The following is a 20,261-nucleotide window of genomic DNA, read 5'->3' on the forward strand; positions in this document are numbered from 1 at the left end:
AGGAGTCTGGTCTACCAGCCATTTTGAATGAGCTGCTGTAGATTTCTTGGTGGTTCCAACACGGTTCCAAGGCAGAAGCACAGCACACACAAACTCGTCATCTGTCAATGCTATGTGTTAGGCCCCCTGCCAACACTGTTACAATGAAACCTTGTCTATTATGCAACAGATCACCTTTCTCACGCAGGTGCCCAGTGCCACAGACACGAGTCGAGTCCACTTCTGTTTAGATGGCTACCTCTCAAGCGCCCAGCTGAAATGGAAGGCTGTATGAACAAAAGGCCTGCAGGCAGCTAGACCCCTCCAATGTGTCATCTTGTCAACTAGCACATGAACACATGTAAGTGGCAGAATGAGGCCCTGAAAGGATGTTGGAGCTGTCAGTGGGGCTCTGGCTTTGATGCTTATACTGTATATTAAGCTGTGTTGACATGATGGCTCTGTTGGTCTGCCTACTACTGCTGACATTGGCCTTTGTGCATGTTGGTTTCACTGCCTCAGGGTTAACTACTGTACAGTTCTACATGTCTAAATAATGGTGTGGAAAATGTTGTGCATCCCTTTGGCTTTACTAGCCTCTAGCTACGTGTTGGCAGAAGGTTGGTGAGAGAGATTTGAAGAAAAAAAACGTCTTCAGTTTCAAACACATCAAAAATATGTTTGTTTTTTTTTTGTAGAAAAAATAGGATGTTTAGTGTGATCATAAAGTAAATGTCCACTTTATCTGCAGGCAATTGTAAGCAAACCCTGTGATTTAAAATGTTTTCCTGCTTTCCTGAGCTAGTTAAACCTCAAACGTAAAACCTCAAACATGCATGTTTACACTAGTCCACACATTCTCTCCAAGGGCCTCTTACATGTATGGTAATAATAAGGTAGTGCTTATGACTACTGTGTTTTCTTGACTTTTATTTTATAAAGTTGGAAGCCTTTATCCGCCACTGAATGGAGCAATGCAGTTGTGAGGCGCTGTGATCTCATGTTTGCTTGACATGCTCTCAGTTATGATTGGGCTTGATTGCTGATATGAGTATGACAGGGCCACGTAACATCCACTGCCAGGGTGATTACACTCGGGCCGCCTGATGTTGACATTTTGGAGAGCTAACGAAGCTTCGCCAGCAAGGGGAGGTGGATGGGCTTAATATAGGGCTGACTAAGTAAAGCAAACCAAACCCAAGGTTACAGCAGGGTTTCCCACGTGTTGAAAACAAATCTGTCAACTGAGGGCTTAGTTATTTGGTTGGTTAGTTATTGGTTGATGAATGTTGTAATCATCAGCCAGACTCCCATAAGTAGAGTTTCTGTAGGGTGCTGTTAGAGAGATTTGATCGTTAAATACTCATGGCTTGGAATAAATCTGCTAAGTGGATGCATGTTTCTGTTGGCGTGCAAAGTTCCATATATCAGGTATTTTCTGCCTTCTTTCAATTTGTGATGTGTGAATTGTTAGCATTTCATAATGTGTGAAGACTTGTTCTAATGTTCTAGATGATATATTCACACATTTTAAAGGATGAAGATTACTTAATTTTCTGTAAGCATTAGTTAGCATACAAGGGTCTATTTGAGTAAAGGTCAGAGTAGGGAAAATCCCCATCCATATGTCTGTTCATCTCTTCTGCCTTCTTGGTTGAAATTCTTGGGTATTTCCTGCTCAACCCCTTATATTTGTGTTTGTGACAGCCAGGCCTCTGGAGCTCTCTCTCTCTCTCTCTCTCTGGGCTTCAGCAGCAGTTTGCTCTGCTAATCCAAACAGGCCCGAGTCAATGAGGGAAAACAGTAAACTCACACACCTCTGTGCTTCACCACACTTCACAAAAGTGCAGTTTCACATGCTCTGGCATTTCTGTTCACATTTCCCACCAGACTAATTGTTCAAAGTAGAAGGACCACTTCTTAGGCCCAGCCATTAGTGTCAGAAGGCCTGAGAGTTTCTCCTACAGATAGAAGTGGAATTTCTGTCTTCCTCTGGTAACTAGTGATAAACACTAGATTTTCAGTCATGTGAATTAATCAGAAAAGTTTCACCCCCAAAACGTTAAAGCCTTGATGACCTCCTTAAACAAACATTCAGGAATTATGTTAAAATGGCAATCAAATGCACTTCCTTTTTGCAGTGTTTTGCCAGTCTTATTTGAACCTTTGAACACTGTGGCCATTTTCCTTACACACAGACAAGCCATCCTCTGGTCTGGTGGATGTGGGACTTTTCTTGTCCCTGTGAAAGAATGGGACACCGCTGATGGCTGTACTGTAACTCTACCCAGCAGCGCTCAGTGTGTCAGTCTTCAGCAGAGCATAAGGACTGCAGGCCGGGATGACCTGGACAAAAACAGGAACTAGATCTTCCTCCCAGTGTTACTACTGTGACTGTCTGGCTCAAACAAAGCTCACCGTTCATTATTCTATGTCCTAACTGCAAGGGACCACAGTTGATATCATATGTTCTGATAAAAAGTATTTGTCATCTACACAACGTCCAGAAATATATTTCCATAGAAATGATCTTTATTACATCAATCTTGATGTGTCAGACTTTTATCAAAGACTCAGACAGAGGTCTTGAGTGGGCACTGAGCCCACCTGCTCATACAAGTATTTGTCTTTTCTCGGTTGGACTTTGCATTGAGGTGCATACTCTCTTGTTAATCATTAGGCCTGTGTTCCATTGACGGCAGTACTGTATGTAGCAGGTAAACAACATTTTAATAAATTAAAAACCCTCCTGACATTTTGATAGTGATAATGATCAAACTTTATTATCACTGTGTTAATACACTTATTAATGACTGTGTTGTCAATCTTACAGGCGTCATATGTTGTTGTTGTTGTAATCTCCCAGAGACTTTTGAATGGCAGCAGTACGTTAGACCTGACATGGTGCTGATAGCGCTGGCTGAGATAGAGCATCTCTCCAGTCCCAAGTGCTCAGCCAGAATCAGCTATTTCCTGGCCAGCATGAAGGAACGTAATAACACTCTAATTACAACAGCATAAAGTCCCTGGCAGGGGACAGAGAGAGGGCCATGAGGATCTGACCAGTATTAAATGCTGCTTCTTTTTATCAAGCTGGGAGCTTAACGATGCTGCTTTTTATAGTGCTTTGATAGGACTGGAGGGAAAATCAACTGGAAATAATCTGGCATTAATTTTTTCAGGATTATAAAGTAAAGGCATGGAAATTGCAAAGCACTGTTTAGAGGTTCAGACCTTCTCCCTTGTAGGAATGTTTAGAATAATTTAGGCCCTTAGAGAAAAGTTCTCTCCCTTTTTAAGCAGGTCCCATGCAGTGCTTATCAAAGTTCTCCAAATGGATGATGTGCAGAAACCAGATACAGAGCTGGATGTCTGTAATGTACTTAGGACACTGTTCGGCATGTGATGTTTTCTGATGTCACTAATCATTTTACTGATAGCAGCAGAAGCACTCGGCTGCTTGGTGATTCTCCAAACTGTGGGTGGCTCAGAAATGCACTTATGCATGTCACTGAATGAGCAGCAGGACAGAATAGGGCTGGAATGACCTAGCAGACACAGCGGTTTGGCACTGTACGGACTATACACAGGTGCAGTGGATTTGTATATTTGTTTGTACAGACCAAGAACGTCTTAAGATTTGAGGAAGTTATATAGTGTTACAGTTCACACATTTTTAAAGACAGCGGCAAGGGATGATTTAATCTTCATATCGTATTCTTGTAAATCTTTTTTTTTTGTTGCCTAGATTTAATAATTTCAACAGCATAACACGGATATGATTATATTTAGGCTACAGATGTTACTTGACCTCAGAGAAGTTCAATGGGGTTGTGTTTGTTAAGGTAATCTATGATTATCCAAACCAGCTCGGATTCCGTTTGTTTACGGGGTTTGTTGTTTTACCCTTCTGAGTTTTTGGCCACACCACATAAATGCCCCGGCAGCTCAATTTGGCTCAGCATGGAACCTCCAGGTTATGTAGCATTTGATGTGGTCTTTGGAGTAGTGTAAAAGTTCTTTATGTCTTTTCTAGACAGCTACACATTGTTCTAAACCTGCTGTTTTCTGCATTGTCAAAGTTGGCTATTGCTGAGGTGTTGAGTTTTTGACAGAAATGTGCTTTGACGGCACCGAGCTGGATTTCACTCTCTGTCGAGTCGATGGCTTATCCAGTGAGGAGCAGGCCCAGGTGTTTGAATTGAAAATACACCTTGCGGCGGAGAAAGGTGCTGACCCATGGAACATTATTGTGAGAGACTGCTAGACTGCACTGTCAGGGGCAGCAGATGAAATGGGAAGACAGAGGGACAGCCTGAGCACTGCTGGCTAATGTTATCCTCTTCAAACAGGCTCAGCCTACTCCTCTTCTCTGTGGGAAGAATGCCTGTGATAGCTGACTAGTGGCACTGGGGCTAAATTAAATAGAAGGCTTTAGGTGCTGTAAGGTTATTGATGGGTCTGTTTGCTGGGTTATATATTAGTCATATTTGTGACTGCCAAGTACAACCTCAATGCTTTGCACAGCAAGAAATCATTAAGACCTGGCAGAAAATGTAGTTCTTATAACAAACTGCTGTCATGACAGGATGTGTGCAGATGCAGGATCTTAATTTGACCAGTTTCTCACAACTGGAATTTTAAAATGGAAATTACAAACTTTAGAAGCCTTTTTAATTCAACCTCAAATACACTGCATGTTTGCATTTCAGCTGTGCAGGACATTTCCTGCAACAACAGGGTGATCACATTTGTTTTGCTGGCAGTTGTTTTTCTGGGAAACTGTGAGAATAAGGTGTTCTGTTTCTACAGAAACTATGAGTAATAATGAGAAATACAGTGCTATGAAAAAGTATTTGCCCCCTTTCTAATTTTCTCTACTTTTGCATATTTGTGATACTGAATGTTATCAGATCTTCAACCAAAACCTAATATTAGATAAAGGGAACATATGTGAACAAATAACACAACAATTACATATTTATTTCATTTATTTCCTAAACAAAGTTATGCAACACCCAATTCCCCTGTGTGAAAAAGTAATTTCCCCCTTACACTCAATAACTGGTTGTGCCACCTTTAGCTGCAATGACTCCAACCAAATGCTTCCTGTAGTTGTTGATCAGTCTCTCACGTCGCTGTGGAGGAATTTTGGCCCACTCTTCCATGCAGAACTGCTTTAACTCAGTGACGTGTGGGTTTTCAAGCATGAACTGCTCGTTTCAAGTCCTGCCACAACATCTCAATTGGAATTAGGTCTGGACTTTGACCAGGCCATTCCAAAACTTCCAATTTGTTGCTTTTTAGCAATTTTCATGTAGACTTGATTGTGTGTTTTGGATCATTGTCTTGCTGCATGACCCAGCTGCGCTTCAGCTTCAGCTCACAGACGGATGGTCTGACATTCTCTTGTAGAATTCTCTGATACAGAGCAGAATTCATGGTTCCTTCTATTAAGGCAAGTCGTCCAGGTCCTGAGGCAGCAAAGCATCCCCAAACCATACTACCACCACCATGCTTGACCTTTGGTATGATGTTCTTACTGTGAAATGCAGTGTTTGGTTTTCGCCAAGTAGTAGATAGTTTCACTATGATTATGAATATCTGGAAATCATAGGTTTATTACAGATAGCATATCTTATGTTCTAATGTTATCATAATGAAGCTCTAATTTCTTTGCCACTTCACTGTTATTTTGTTACAGTTTGTTCTAATGAACTTGATACACTCCAACAATGGTATCCTAATGCAGGGCAATAGCTCTACCAAGATCGTGTCTTCAAGACATAGCTACATTAGATTGCACAGAAGCAGACATTAGACTATTATTCTCTTTGGCCTGTCCATTAGTGCTCTGCAGTACCCTGATCTCTTCATGGCCTTTATCTGCAGGCTTTAATTAGGTTTGTATGATCCGGCCAGTTATTAGAATACCAGTGTCTGCTGCCCACTGTGCTGCTGTTACACAGAGAAGCTGTCAGTACTACAGAGGCTCTGAATGAATGGAGCCATCACCCTCAGCCGTGTCCAGCTAAATCTGAAAAGCCACATAATGAACACTGTTGACGCCTGGCTCCTTTCAAAGCGCTGCCTGCCTGCCTGTCCGACGTCTACAGTTGCCTTTTGTCACGGAGGCCTAAGCCTGTGTGTCGCCATGTCCTCAACGCATCACAGTCAATGGTCACATCTAATTATTTTTCCAGAGAAGATTACTTGAATAGCTATGTTTCCATTCTGTCATATGATAGATAGTACGGAGTTAGTTGGTGGGAATGAAAGAGTTAAGCAGTCAAAGCTCTGTTCGAGATGCTTTTATTGACTTTGGTCATTGGAACTCATCATAGGTTGATGTGTGAGACATGTATTTTTTGGCACAGCAATCAAATTATCAGTCACGCCTCACTCTGATCCCTTTTGAGCCGTAATGAAAACAGACCTGGGTCCTTGTGAATGCCTCCCAACTCAGCGATGGTTGTGTGGAATGGAGATATACCCCAACCCCACCAACCGTCAGCTCTATCAACAGCTGAAAGAAGGAAGACATTCACAGTGTGTTTAGATCCCGTAACCTGGGGGGTTGGACAGGGGACGTGCTGTTCTCTCTGTTTAAGAGGGTAGATGCTGATGGCTGAAAGGCAGGATGACAGAGGGAGGAGATCCTGCTGGGTGGCTCGGAGGCCTCATTAGAACAGGGGTCCTCCGCTGTACAGTCATCGGGGGGGTAATTTGTACCATATGACATTTATTTTCTAACTGATGTTTACTGTACAAAGTGTTCAAAGCTAAATTATATTAGATTTAGAATTCCTCTTTCTTAAAATGAAACAAGGTTTGTATTTCCCTCCAGGACACCAAGCATAGAGGCTGATGCAGTAGTCTGTCGCCATGGCCTCAGATGCAAGTCACATGTTGGAGGCGGCCTTGGAGCAAATGGATGACATCATTGCAGGTAAAAGTGATTCATTGTCTCTTCCTATTACATCTATTCTCCCACAGTTTATTATGCTTTTTTTGATTCACCATTGAAAAGATTTGTGTATTTTCACACAGCACTGAGATCAATTTGGAATACAAAACCAACTTGAGAAACTAGTTCACTTCTTTTGAAAGAAAGGTCCTTGCCTCATTATACCGTCTTTGTACACAGTGATTGGTACTGTATATCAAACTGGTTTAACTGCTGGCATGTGTGTGCTTGAAACAGACTGTGTCACTGCCACAGGTAAAAGTTGAGAAACGGAGCAGGCTAAGCAAGGCTACTGTCACGCCCTGGCTCTGGGGACTCTGAAATGTTGAGCCAGGGTGTGGATTTTCTATGTTTAGTTTCTCGGGGTAGCTTCTATGTTGTGTTTTCTATGTTTTGGGTTTTGTTCTAGATCATATAGATCTATGTTGGTCAGGGTGGTTCCCAATCAGAGGCAGCTGTTGCTCGTTGTCTCTGATTGGGAGCCATACTTAGGTAGGCTGTTTTCAGCTATTCTTTGTGGGATCTTGTTCTGATTTGGTTTGTGTTATACCGTAGACGTCACGTTATCGTTGTTGTTTTGATCGTGTGATCATTCTAAATAAATAATATGTTCACCTTCAACGCTGCGCCTTGGTCCGCTTCATCATGTGTCAACGATCGTGACAGAAGATCCCACCTTGACTGGATCAAGCAGCGTGACGAGGAGAGAGGATGGACGTGGGAGGAGATGAGTGCGAGTCTGGCAAGAGGGATGGAGGCCTTGGCCACGGGTAGGAGTGAAGCCCATAAATTTTTTAGGGGGGGGGCTAACGCCGTGGACGACGGGGCAGCAGGAGGACGCCAGGTTACGGGAGTCACTGGTCACCAGGGGGAAGGAGGTTGTAGAGGCACGGCGAGAGGTACTGGCGTGTGTTGCCAGTCCGGTCCGGCCTGTTCCTGATCCCCACGTAGGGCCAGTGGTGTGTGTTCCCAGTACGGTCCGGCCTGTTCCTGCCACTCGCACCAAGTCAGTGGTGCGTTTCATCAGCCCGGCGCGGCCCGTGCCTGTTCCCCGCACCAAGTCAGGGGTGCGCTTCGACAGCCCGGCTCGGCCCGCTCCTGCTCCCCACACCAAGCCAGTGGTGTGCGTCGTCAGTCCGGCACGGCCCGTGCCTGTTCCACCGGTGGCTGGTCCGGCACCGGTCAGATGCTTCACGTCGGAGCTAGAGCAATCCGCTCCACCAGTGGTCAGTCCAGCTCCGGCCAGCAGGGCCAGACCGGACCAGGGGTACTGTGGGGGGTTAGAGAGGGAGTGGGGATCATGCCCAGAGCCGGATCCGCCGCCAAGGCGGAGTGCCCACCCGGTCCCTCCCCTGTGGTGTTCTGTTGGCGCGGTCGGAGTCCGCGCCTTTGGGGGTACTGTCACGCCCTGGCTCTGGGGACTCTGAAATGTTGAGCCAGGGTGTGGATTTTCTATGTTTAGTTTCTCAGGGTAGCTTCTATGTTGTGTTTTCTATGTTTTGGGTTTTGTTCTAGATCATATAGATCTATGTTGGTCAGGGTGGTTCCCAATCAGAGGCAGCTGTTGCTCGTTGTCTCTGATTGGGAGCCATACTTAGGTAGGCTGTTTTCAGCTATTCTTTGTGGGATCTTGTTCTGATTTGGTTTGTGTTATACCGTAGACGTCACGTTATCGTTGTTGTTTTGATCGTGTGATCATTCTAAATAAATAATATGTTCACCTTCAACGCTGCGCCTTGGTCCGCTTCATCATGTGTCAACGATCGTGACAGCTACCCTGTAAAGAAATGAGGTCCTGAATAAAACATCAGATCAGCCCTGCCTGTGACACACAGGAGGCTACTGAGGGGATTACGGCTCATAATAATAGCCGGAACGGAGCAAATGGAATGGGATCAAACACATGGAAATCGTGTGTTTGATGTATTTGATACCATTCCACTTTATCTTTTCCAGCCATTTCCACAAGCCCGTCCTTCCTAATTAAGGTGCCACCAACCTCCTGTGCTGTGACAGTTCCATAGACATTAAAACCAGTACATAGTGATAGCGCTGACGTCATCCACGTATTCCTATGGAAAACTCCCCATGGCGCATGAAGACGGAAGTATTTGAATTTGAAGTGGGTCATATTGCTGAATAGGGCTGAATGGTACAAAAAAATTGCTAAGGATCATGGTCGATGTAGTAGTTTTTATCCTGCCTGAGAGAGCCTCCTTCCTCGTAGCCTACCGGCCGGTGATTGGTCTGTGTCAGCATTTGGTCCTGTGTGATGACAAATGTAGTAGTCAGAATAAATCACTATTTAATTAAATATCTCGATTTGTAGCGAACTTGAAAATAATTCACAGTGGGGATCAAACTTGATCATAATAAACTAATTTTAGAGCCCAAAACTTTTGGGCCATTCTGACGATGGTAATTTACGTAGGCTTTCAAGGGCTGACCAGAGCTTTCGGCACCGCTAGGTTGTTACACAGTAGTAGACCAGCAGAGCTCGTGACTTCACGCTCCAGACAGGTCACTGGGGGCCTGGACAGTTCCCCCTGTCATCATCAGACTGTTTACTATAGACTCCATGGACTTGAACTAAGATGGGTTTGTAACACGTTAGACAGAATGCATTTCCATTTCCATTGAACTCCATCTCTTGAACTCTTACTTTTAAGTACAATTCTAAACATCAGATTAGATTAGGTTATTACATTTACTCGTTTTTGTAAATATTGTAATTAATATAACAATTTAGTAAATAGTAGCAAAATGTTATTTTTCCCATTTATACATCATTTCTATAACATGTAGGCTACATTAGCCTACGTTCTGAGGGGTAAGAAAATAGAGTTTATTCTCAAGTCCCCGTGAACAGAATACTAGACACACAGGACTATTTCCTGATCAAGCCGCAGGGTCAGAAAAATCATTAACATGATACACACTGTGATAATGTGATAATATATGCCATTTAGCAGACGCTTTTATCCAAAAAGGGCATTATCATCATTTTCACAATTTCAGACTTTTATTTCGACCTCATAGTTTGGAAATATCATTTTTTGACTGCACTGCCCTTTTAAGCTATGAGTTTAAACATATTCGGCAACATGAAAGTGGGTCGAAACTATTAAGTAATGAAAGAGAGATTATCCAAAGCGACTCACATTCATGTGTGCATACATTTTCGTATGGGTGGTCCCAGCGGGAATCGAATCCACAGTCGTGGCGTTGCAAGCGCCATGCTCTACCAACTGAGCTGGAGAGGACCATGATATGTTTATACTGTATAATCTTTGATGTTCAGAGACATGGAGGACAGGGCATCTCTTCTCATACTGAAGATACCCAGCAGGCAGAGAGAGCTTTAATTAGATATTTAAAAACATTATTCATAGTGTGGATGGAAATCTCCAGCTAATGCCTTTCATTCCAACAAGCGGAACACACTCTAACCTACAGACAACTGTATGGAAATGCCAAGATTGAATATGATATGTGAGAGAGATAGCATTCAAATGAGGATCCCACATTGGCTTACAGTATGTCAGACCTCCATGTTATTTCTGAGGGCCTTGCTGGAGATCCTCAGGGATAATGACGGAGCATGATTGGATGTTTGGCTTGTTTACAGGTGAAATGAGATCAGTCTGTTCTGTTATGATGTGCTCTCAAAATATGAGTGTGTTTTAATGGTGTTTTCCTCTTTCTTGCAAGTACACTAAGAGTCCTATTTGGGGGATCTGTGCAGTGTTAGTGTGGTGGAAAGGCACAGTCAAACATGAACAGTGTGTGTGTGTGTGTGTAGTGTGTGTGTGTGTATGTGTGGGCGTGTGCCCACATCCAAGTGTATGTGTGTGTGGCTGTTAAATTAGGGGCAAGACTTTGAAAGGGGTTGGGCTGAGGGTCACATTCCCTGCAGCAAGCTCAACTATAGCCAACATGATTGAACTAATAAAGGTTTCATGTTTAATGCAGTCGGTCAACTAATTAGAGTGTGGGGGATGAAGCTCAACATGCCAGTTTGTGACTAAAGGGATCAACAGGACAACTCAATGCTACAATCAGCCTCTGTGGAGAGTGAAAGGCATGCTACTCTGACAGCCATTGGAATTGACCACGGAGTTTGACTTAGCTTGCTGTATTAGTGATGCGTGGGTTGACTCATAACCCGCAGTCCTCGCAGTTATATTCACGAGGCGGGCGGGTTTAGGGTGGGTTTAGGGTCATGAAATATTGTGTGGATGAAGGGCGGGGGGGTGGCGGGTGGGTTGAATAAAGAGAAAATAATACCTATAAAAGTCCATAAATGTATCATTATTGTGCAATTTATATCTATAGGGTACTTTGAGGTTTTTCTTTAATTATTTTAGACTATCAGGCATTAGTGTGTAAGCCTAAACTTTAGGGCCTAACTGTACACATGCCAAATAGCCTATACGTCAATCGCCAAATGATTTTGGGAACGGGCAGAAAAAGTTAGCGTCATCCACGGAGGCAAAAAGGACAATGAGTTCAATAAGAGAACAGCTGTGAAAGGAGAGAAAGAGAAGGGAGGGCCAGAACGTTTGGGAAAGATTTGGTGAAGTGGTAAAAGAGTATCATAGCAGTGCCGGCTATGTGATGTGTGATGATTGTGAGGCGTTATACAAATTCGACAGTCACAAGACGGGGACTTCAAATAGGCCTATGGCAGGTCAAGGGAATTGTAGCCTACTGTTCAGCAGTGCCGTTTATTCATGGATGCCAAGGGAAGCCAGGCTTCCCCAAATAATTTACCAAGAAAGAAATAAGAAAACAGAATATAATTTATCTTTCGTCTCTCTGTATTTCATAATTTTCCTTCAATTCGCAAGAGGCTGAATGTACTGTATCTCACTGGAGAAAGCACCCGAGCAGGCGAAACAGCGCCCCTCTGTCTCTGTATGTGTAGACCATCTATCTGATGCTGTCTGGTCCAAAAGAGTATGACATTGTTGCCGCCCGTAGCATTGAATGCAAGGGAAGCCAGCGAGCATTTGGCCTCCCTAGATAAAAAAGTATAAAATAATAGCCAATCAGCATTGAGTTAAACTGTGAATGGTCCTGGCACACCAAAAAAAAGTGTCAAGGGAAGACAGATTGGATTTGGCGTCACTCCTAACAAATCGCATTGAGCGCATACATTGACAGAAACAACTTGAATTGTTACATCTCGTTGTTGTCCTCCAGTGGCTAGCTAAAATTGGCCCTTTCCTAAATTAGCCATGGATGGAGATAGGGATTTGGACATGTGGTTTTACTTAATTATCTGTACTGGCCAATGATTATAACGACGATTCTGATCCAACCATTAATTTATATATTGTGCCCCTGGCCTGAGAGTTCAATATGTAGCTAGATGTAGAAGGCTAATGTTAAGTAGCTAACGTTGCCCATGAAAGGAAGTTAGGCTAGCGAGCAAGCATTTTAGCCAGGTAGGCTAAGACAACAAAAAATGTAAACCTGCACTGTATGACAGAGTGATAGATCATTTCGTCAACATGAAAGAGAGGAAGATGGCATTGGTGTTTGTCTACAAGTAGGGTGAGTCAACATGTTATATTCTACTTGCACGAACGCACACACACACACACAGAAATCAGAAACATGGACAGCCACATAATATTTAGCTTACGTTGATTGGACTAAATTGTTTTTTTATATATTTTAGTTGTCACTGTATTAGACTAAGCATAGGTGATTTGATGATGCTGAAATGTTGAAGTTGAAGTGGTGCTGGAATAGTGGAGGGAGCTCCTGTTTTCTTTGCGACTTGCGGTAACTCTCCTTGGTTCTAAATCAATAGTTGTTTAGTGGTCTGGAAATGTCGGAAACATTAACTTGCTTGACCATGCTGTAGGTCATGTTACTGGTTGTTACATGCAATATGCAGACAAAGGTTGCTCTCCGGTTTTGTGATGAAACAAAGGTGTGGTTGAATTTATTCTGCCACTGTCTTCTTATTGTCTTGGCCTTAGGCCTATATTTCACGGTGGCAAGGCATATGAACTAACAGGTTATAGAGCAAACAATGCAATTATCACAACACATAGGTTGTAAATGGCTTTCTTTTCTGGCTTCCTCAGTAATTTTACCCACGCACCGCTGCTGCTGTTCAGATGGGTTAAATGGAAATGGAAAATCTGGACACTGACAGTAGGTCTATAACCTCTCACATAGCTTTAATATTAACTCCTGCAGAATTAAGCATTTCTTGCAGTAAAATGATACACCAAATGTAGGCTACATTTTGACATGGGAACAGGATCATTTCTATCTTTCAGCATCTTGTGAGAATGTGAATGCTCAGTTACATACCGTCTGTAGTGGTGCTATCTTTATCAGCATCATAAAAGCTGACAGTATTTCAACCACATAAAATAGGCTATGCACCAAGCCGAACTGAAAACTTACCAGAAACATGTTGGGTCATTTTCACAGCTTTCTATTTCCTTACAACTGGTCAACCTGATGCCATGTGGAAATGTTGCACAGAAAATCTTTCCAGTAAATGTTTTGTTGTTGAGTTATTGAATTTAATCCCGGTCCCAAAACATCTTTGCGCCACGAAAGAAGCATAGATGACAGAGAACTTTACCGATGTTAACTAGATTGAAGCATTCATTCTATCGATATGTGACATTATTCTGGTGACAAGGGTTTATTTAGTCTTCTAGGACAGTGTTTTCCAACCCTGGTCCTCGAGTATCCCCAACAGTACACATTTTCATTTTAGCCCTGGACAGGCGCACCTCTTTCAGCTCACTGAGGGCTTGATGATTAGTTGACAAGTTGAATCAGGTTTGCTTGTCCAGCATTACAATAAAAATGTGTACTGTTGGGGGTACTCAAGGACCAGGGTTGGGAAACACTGTTCTAGGGTAACATATAGCCTAATGACAGAAGAGAAAATGCGTGTATCTAATTAAAGATAAGTTGAGTAACAAATAGCTTACAAAAATGTCAGAAATTATAAGGAGAAACATATCTAAATCAGGCAGAAAGAAATCCTGCACCCCCTGTGAAAAAATCATTCCGCTGTCTGTGACTGTAGCCTACAACACATTTTCTATATTAGCGGGTTAGGGTTGGGTGCAAGCCTCCGATTTTCACTTTATCACATATACAGTGGAGGAAAAAAGTATTTAGTCAGCCACCAATTGTGCAAGTTCTCCCACTTCAAAAGATGAGAGAGGCCTGTAATTTTCATCATAGGTACACGTCAACTATGACAGACAAATTGAGAAAAAAAAATCCAGAAAATCACATTGTAGGATTTTTAATGAATTTATTTGCAAATTATGGTGGAAAATAAGTATTTGGTCACCTACAAACAAGCAAGATTTCTGGCTCTCACAGACCTGTAACTTCTTCTTTAAGAGGCTCCTCTGTCCTCCACTCGTTACCTGTATTAATGGCACCTGTTTGAACTTGTTATCAGTATAAAAGACACCTGTCCACAACCTCAAACAGTCACACTCCAAACTCCACTATGGCCAAGACCAAAGAGCTGTCAAAGGACACCAGAAACAAAATTGTAGACCTGCACCAGGCTGGGAAGACTGAATCTGCAATAGGTAAGCAGCTTGGTTTGAAGAAATCAACTGTGGGAGCAATTATTAAGAAATGGAAGACATACAAGACCACTGATAATCTCCCTCGATCTGGGGCTCCACGCAAAATCTCACCCTGTGGGGTCAAAATGATCACAAGAACGGTGAGCAAAAATCCCAGAACCACACAGGGGGACCTAGTGAATGACCTGCAGAGAGCTGGGACCAAAGTAACAAAGCCTACCATCAGTAACACACTACGCCGCCAGGGACTCAAATCCTGCAGTGCGAGACGTGTCCCCCTGCTTAAGCCAGTACATGTCCAGGCCCGTCTGAAGTTTGCTAGAGTGCATTTGGATGATCCAGAAGAGGATTGGGAGAATGTCATATGGTCAGATGAAACCAAAATAGAACTTTTTGGTAAAAACTCAACTCGTCGTGTTTGGAGGACAAAGAATGCTGAGTTGCATTCAAAGAACACCATACCTACTGTGAAGCATGGGGGTGGAAACATCATGCTTTGGGGCTGTTTTTCTTCAAAGGGACCAGGACGACTGATCCGTGTAAAGGAAAGAATGAATGGGGCCATGTATCGTGAGAGTGAGTGAAAACCTCCTTCCATCAGCAAGAGCATTGAAGATGAAACGTTCAGCATGACAATGATCCCAAACACACCGCCTGGGCAACGAAGGAGTGGCTTCGTAAGAAGCATTTCAAGGTCCTGGAGTGGTCTAGCCAGTCTCCAGATCTCAACCCCATAAAACATCTTTGGAGGGAGTTGAAAGTCCATGTTGCCCAGCGACAGCCCCAAAACATCACTGCTCTAGAGGAGATCTGCATGGAGGAATGGGCCAAAATACCAGCAACAGTGTGTGAAAACCTTGTGAAGACTTACAGAAAACGTTTGACCTGTGTCATTGCCAACAAAGGGTATATAACAAAGTATTGAGAAACTTTTGTTATTGACCAAATACTTATTTTCCACCATAATTTGCAAATAAATTCATTAAAAATCCTACAATGTGATTTTCTGGATTTTTCTTTCTCATTTTGTCTGTCATAGTTGACGTGTACCTATGATGAAAATTACAGGCCTCTCTCAGCTTTTTAAGTGGGAGAACTTGCACAATTGGTGGCTGACTAAATACTTTTTTTCCCCACTGTAGTTCTCAAATGACTGCCTCGCCTGGTTCACCAACTACTTCTCAGATAGAGTTCAGTGTGTCAAATCGGAGGGCCTGTTGTCTGGACCTATGGCAGTCTCTATGGGGGTGCCACAGGGTTCAATTCTTGGGCCGACACTTTTCTCCGTGTATATCAATGATGTCGCTCTTGCTGCTGGTGACTCTCAGATCCACCTCTACGCAGACGACACCATTTTATATACATCTGGCCCTTCATTGGACACTGTGTTAACAAACCTCCAAACGAGCTTCAATGCCATACAACACTCCTTCAGTAGCCTCCAACTGCTCTTAAACACTAGTAAAACTAAATGCATACTTTTCAATCGAACGCTGCTGGCACCCGCCCACCCGACTAGAATCACCACTCTCGACGGGTCTGACCTAGAGTATGTGGACAACTACAAATACCTAGGTGTCTGGTTAGACTGTAAACTCTCCTTCCAGACTCACATAAAGAATCTCCAATCCAAAGTTAAATCTAGAATTGGCTTCCTATTTCGCAACAAAGCCTCCTTCACTCATGCTGCCAAACATGCCCTCGTAAAACTGACTATCCTACCGATCCTTGACTTCGGCGATGTCATTTACAAAATAGCCTCCAACACTCTACTCAGCAAATTGGATGTAGTCTATCACAGTGCCATCCGTTTTGTCTCCAAAGCCCCATACACTACCCACCACTGTGACCTGTACGCTCTTGTTGGCTGGTCCTCACTACATGTTTGTCGCCAAACCCACTGGCTCCAGGCCATCTATAAATCACTGCTAGGCAAATCCCCGCCTTATCTTAGCTCATTGGTCACCATAGCAGCACCCACCCGTAGTCTGCGCTCCAGCAGGTATATCTCACTGGTCATTCCCAAAGCCAACACCTCCTTTGGCCGCCATTCCTTCCAGTTCTCTGCTGCCAATGACTGGAACGAATTGCAAAAATCTCTGAAGCTGGAGACTCTTATCTCCCTCACTAACTTTAAGCATCAGTTGTCAGAGCACCTTACCGATCACTGCACCTGTACACAGCCCATCTGAAATTAGCCCACCCAACTACCTCATCCCTATATTGTTATTTATTTTGCTCTTTTGCACCCCAGTATCTCTATTTGCACATAATCTCTTGCACATCTAGCATTCCAGTGTTAATACTATTGTAATTATTTTGCACTATAGCCTATTTATTGCCTTACCTCCATAACTTGCTACATTTGCACACACTGTATATATATTTTCTGTTGTATTTTTGACTTTATGTTTTTTTACCCCATATGTAACTCTGTGTTGTTTTTATCGCACTGCTTGCTTTATCTTGGCCAGGTCGCAGTTGTAAATGAGAACTTGTTCTCAACTGGCTTACCTGGTTAAATAAAGGTGAAATAAAAATAAAAATAGTCGGGTGGTTGCGGATGGGTTATTAGCAATTGCGGGCAGGGTGCAGGTGAACAAACAGCTGACCCGAGCACCACTATTCTGTATGTAGGGGAATGTCACTGCTAGGGTTGCAAAGGGAGGGTATATTACTGGAAACTTTCTAAGTTTACCATTAAACTACCAGAATTGTTGTATATTTCAAGGATTGTATGTAATCTATCACAAAACATCTAGTGGCCCTTTTGGTTGCTTCAGATTATCACAGGTGTCTGTAATAATCTCTGGCCATCTGTGTGCCTTTATCACATGTAAAATACAAAATATTATTTAAAAACAAAAATAGAATGACAACAAGGTAAAGCATTATCGTAAATAAAACCATACATTTAGTGAATACCATTGGTGTTTTATATAAGTGTTTTAGCATGAAATATCCGTAATTATTTTTACAAACTTGTATTAATTTTACTATGTCAATATGTATTTGTTGTCAATGTTTTGGCGTCAAACTGGTGGCAGTTGAGAAAAAAGTCAATAGTTGGAAGAGTTACAGAGGTAATTGAAAATAATCCCATTGTTAATTAGATGCTTTTTTCAATAATTAGGCTATTTTCTCTTTAAACATATGGTCTATCTACTAGAAACTCATGGACAATATGGACACAGGTATAATAAATGAATACTATACAGTATATTAAAAAAAGTTATCCAAGTATAAATTACCAAAATTACAATAGATTGCCATAGTTTTTCTGTTAATTACCAAAATTACTGAAGATTCTGGTAACTTTGGTAAATTACCAGTAGCTTTGCAATCCTCGTCACAGCAGTGTTTTATTGTGTAAATCTAAATACATCTGAGATTCATGCCATTGGTCTTTCCCTTTCTGTCAAGCCACCATGACAAGAGATCGGGATCAACAGTCAAGTATGCTTGACTGATCAAGGTGAAAACGAGTTAACCTCAAGGTCTAAATCAGGATCTTCACAAGTTAATCATTGCAATTACCACAATAAGATCTGCTCAATAACAAGTCAAGTTAATTACTTTACTGTTGCCAAACATTATCTCATATGCAGCCTTGATTCTCAAGGACTACAAATAGAATAGAATCAAAATGTAATTACTGCGAGGAATCCCAATCATCAACAAGGCATTAGTACCAATCATCAGCCATATTTTGAGATACTGGTCTGATTACATTTGAGTATTAGGACATCGTTTTCCGTAATAGTATATGCTGGAAACATCTCTGAAAGGCACTTGACATTTAATATAATATGCAGGTAATGAGTTGCTGCAGCGGTGATGGACTTGAAAATATGCCACCTACTGGTTATTGCTGGAGCATCTGAATCAGATGAGAGAAACACTATTATTATCATCTTGAGTTGAATAATTGGTTTCTTTGTGTTTTTCACTTATTGTCAATTTATATTAGGATAATACTAATTAGTTATATGGATAGTAGTTGGAAACCTCAACCAACTCCAAACCATGCTCTCACAAAGAGAAGTAAATACTACACTACTGTAGAACTGAGCTGGCCTGGTAACTTGTTGTTTCGGGCGTTTTATTGAACAAACGTGTTTTGTAACAGGCTTGTGATCTGAATAAAGCAGATTATATACTAGATATTAGACGAACAATAAACAGGGCTATTTGGCTGTAGATACCCATAGTTATGATATTTTTAGCGAGATGCAGTTGAGCATGCGTGAATAATCCATTCCTCTCTGTGTTCGTATGCCCACTGGCCCTCAGGCAGGCACAGGCATATTTACGGAAAATCTAGTTTTTTTTCTACATCGTGTTCTTGTTCAATTTTCCTCAAAAGTCAAGCCAACCAAAGCATGCACTCAATGTACCATAGTTTCTTTGCATGTTTTTCTTTTAGTGAAAAGAAGGCTGTTTGTATACATGGATATGGACTGGTCCCAGATCTGTTTGTGCTGCATGTCATGACATTGACCATAGGAGTTGGCAAGACGGCACACACAGATCTGGGATCAGGCTAGTCCTACCAAGACGACCAGTTTTTCCCCCTGATTTACTTTCCTTTAGCATTTGGCTTTTCAACATAATAATAGGAACAAAAATCATCATTATGATATCATGCTACATCAGTCAGCTGAGTGTGAAGGCATTAGGGCAGGAGTGTCAGTCATTCCATGGAGGGTTATAGTGTCTGCAGGTTGTTGGTTTTTCCTTTCAATTAAGACCTAGACAAGCAGGTGAGGGGAGTTATTTACTAATCAGTGACCTTAATTCATCAATTATGTACAAGGAGGAGCGAAAACCCGCAGACACTCGGCCCTCCGTGGAAAGAGTTTGACACGTGTGACTCCTCTGTCCACAGGCCCAGGTGACCTTATGGCCCACCCCAGTATCATAGGTCAGTTTCAAATCATTTTAGATACCCACTCACAGGCTTCTAGGGCAAATAGGCATTCCCTGGTCTTAACCAGATGTAGTATTTTACCATGGCCTTATCAATGTCCTATTTCCAGAACTGTCCGTAGGTCACATCATCTCTAGTTACATAATGGAAAAACAAAGGAGATATATTGGCCTGTTCTGCCTTGATCTGATGCTAGTGTGAAGTAGGCTAATAGGAAAAGGGAGGGTGAAGTGTGTTGGAGCATTAAGATGCCATGATAATACACTGCTGCTCTGATCCTCTCTATGATCTGGGATTAGCTGCCAAATGTAAGCTCTCTTCTTTCAGGTTCCACACTTTCCACTTGTTGCTCTAACCCAGGGCTCTCCAACCCTGTTCCTGTAGAGCTACCCTCTTGTAGGTTTTAACTTCAACCCTGTTCCTGGAGAGCTACCCTCCTGTAGGTTTTAACTCCAACCCTATTCCTGCTGGACAGCTACCCTCCTGTAGGTTTTAACTCCTACCCTGTTCCTGGAGAGCTACCCTCCTGTAGGTTTTAACTCCAACCCTGTTCCTGGAGAGCTACCCTTCTGTAGGTTTTAACTCCAACCCTGTTCCTGGAGAGCTACCCTCCTGTAGGCTTTAACTCCAACCCTGTTCCTGGAGAGCTACCCTCCTGTAGGTTTTAACGCCAACCCTGTTCCTGGAGAGCTACGCTCCTGTAGGTTTTAACGCCAACCCTGTTCCTGGAGAGTTACCCTCCTATAGGTTTTAACTTCAACCCTGTTCCTGGAGAGCTACCCTCCTGTAGGTT

At 42.5% G+C, this 20,261-nt stretch overlaps 1 protein-coding gene across 11 annotated transcripts in view; it reads left to right on the forward strand.

Annotated features, from left to right (window-relative positions):
- ppfibp2b (PPFIA binding protein 2b) overlaps positions 1 to 20,261 on the forward strand; it is a 79,851-nt gene that overhangs the window by 8,316 nt on the left and 51,274 nt on the right. For 7 of the 11 annotated variants that reach the window (XM_041838278.2, XM_041838266.1, XM_041838274.1 and 4 more), the window contains exon 2: positions 6,827 to 6,928. In XM_041838278.2, coding sequence (XP_041694212.1) covers positions 6,865 to 6,928 — 64 coding nt within the window. In that variant the 5' untranslated portion in view covers positions 6,827 to 6,864. Of the gene's footprint in view, positions 1 to 323; positions 341 to 1,280; positions 1,411 to 2,607; positions 2,697 to 3,492; positions 3,570 to 6,826; positions 6,929 to 20,261 lie in introns of those variants that run through there. The other 4 variants (XM_041838272.2, XM_041838267.2, XM_041838271.2 and 1 more) reach the window with 4 other exon arrangements.

Source organism: Coregonus clupeaformis, chromosome 6 (assembly GCF_020615455.1).
Source record: "Coregonus clupeaformis isolate EN_2021a chromosome 6, ASM2061545v1, whole genome shotgun sequence".
Lineage (NCBI taxonomy): Eukaryota > Metazoa > Chordata > Actinopteri > Salmoniformes > Salmonidae > Coregonus > Coregonus clupeaformis.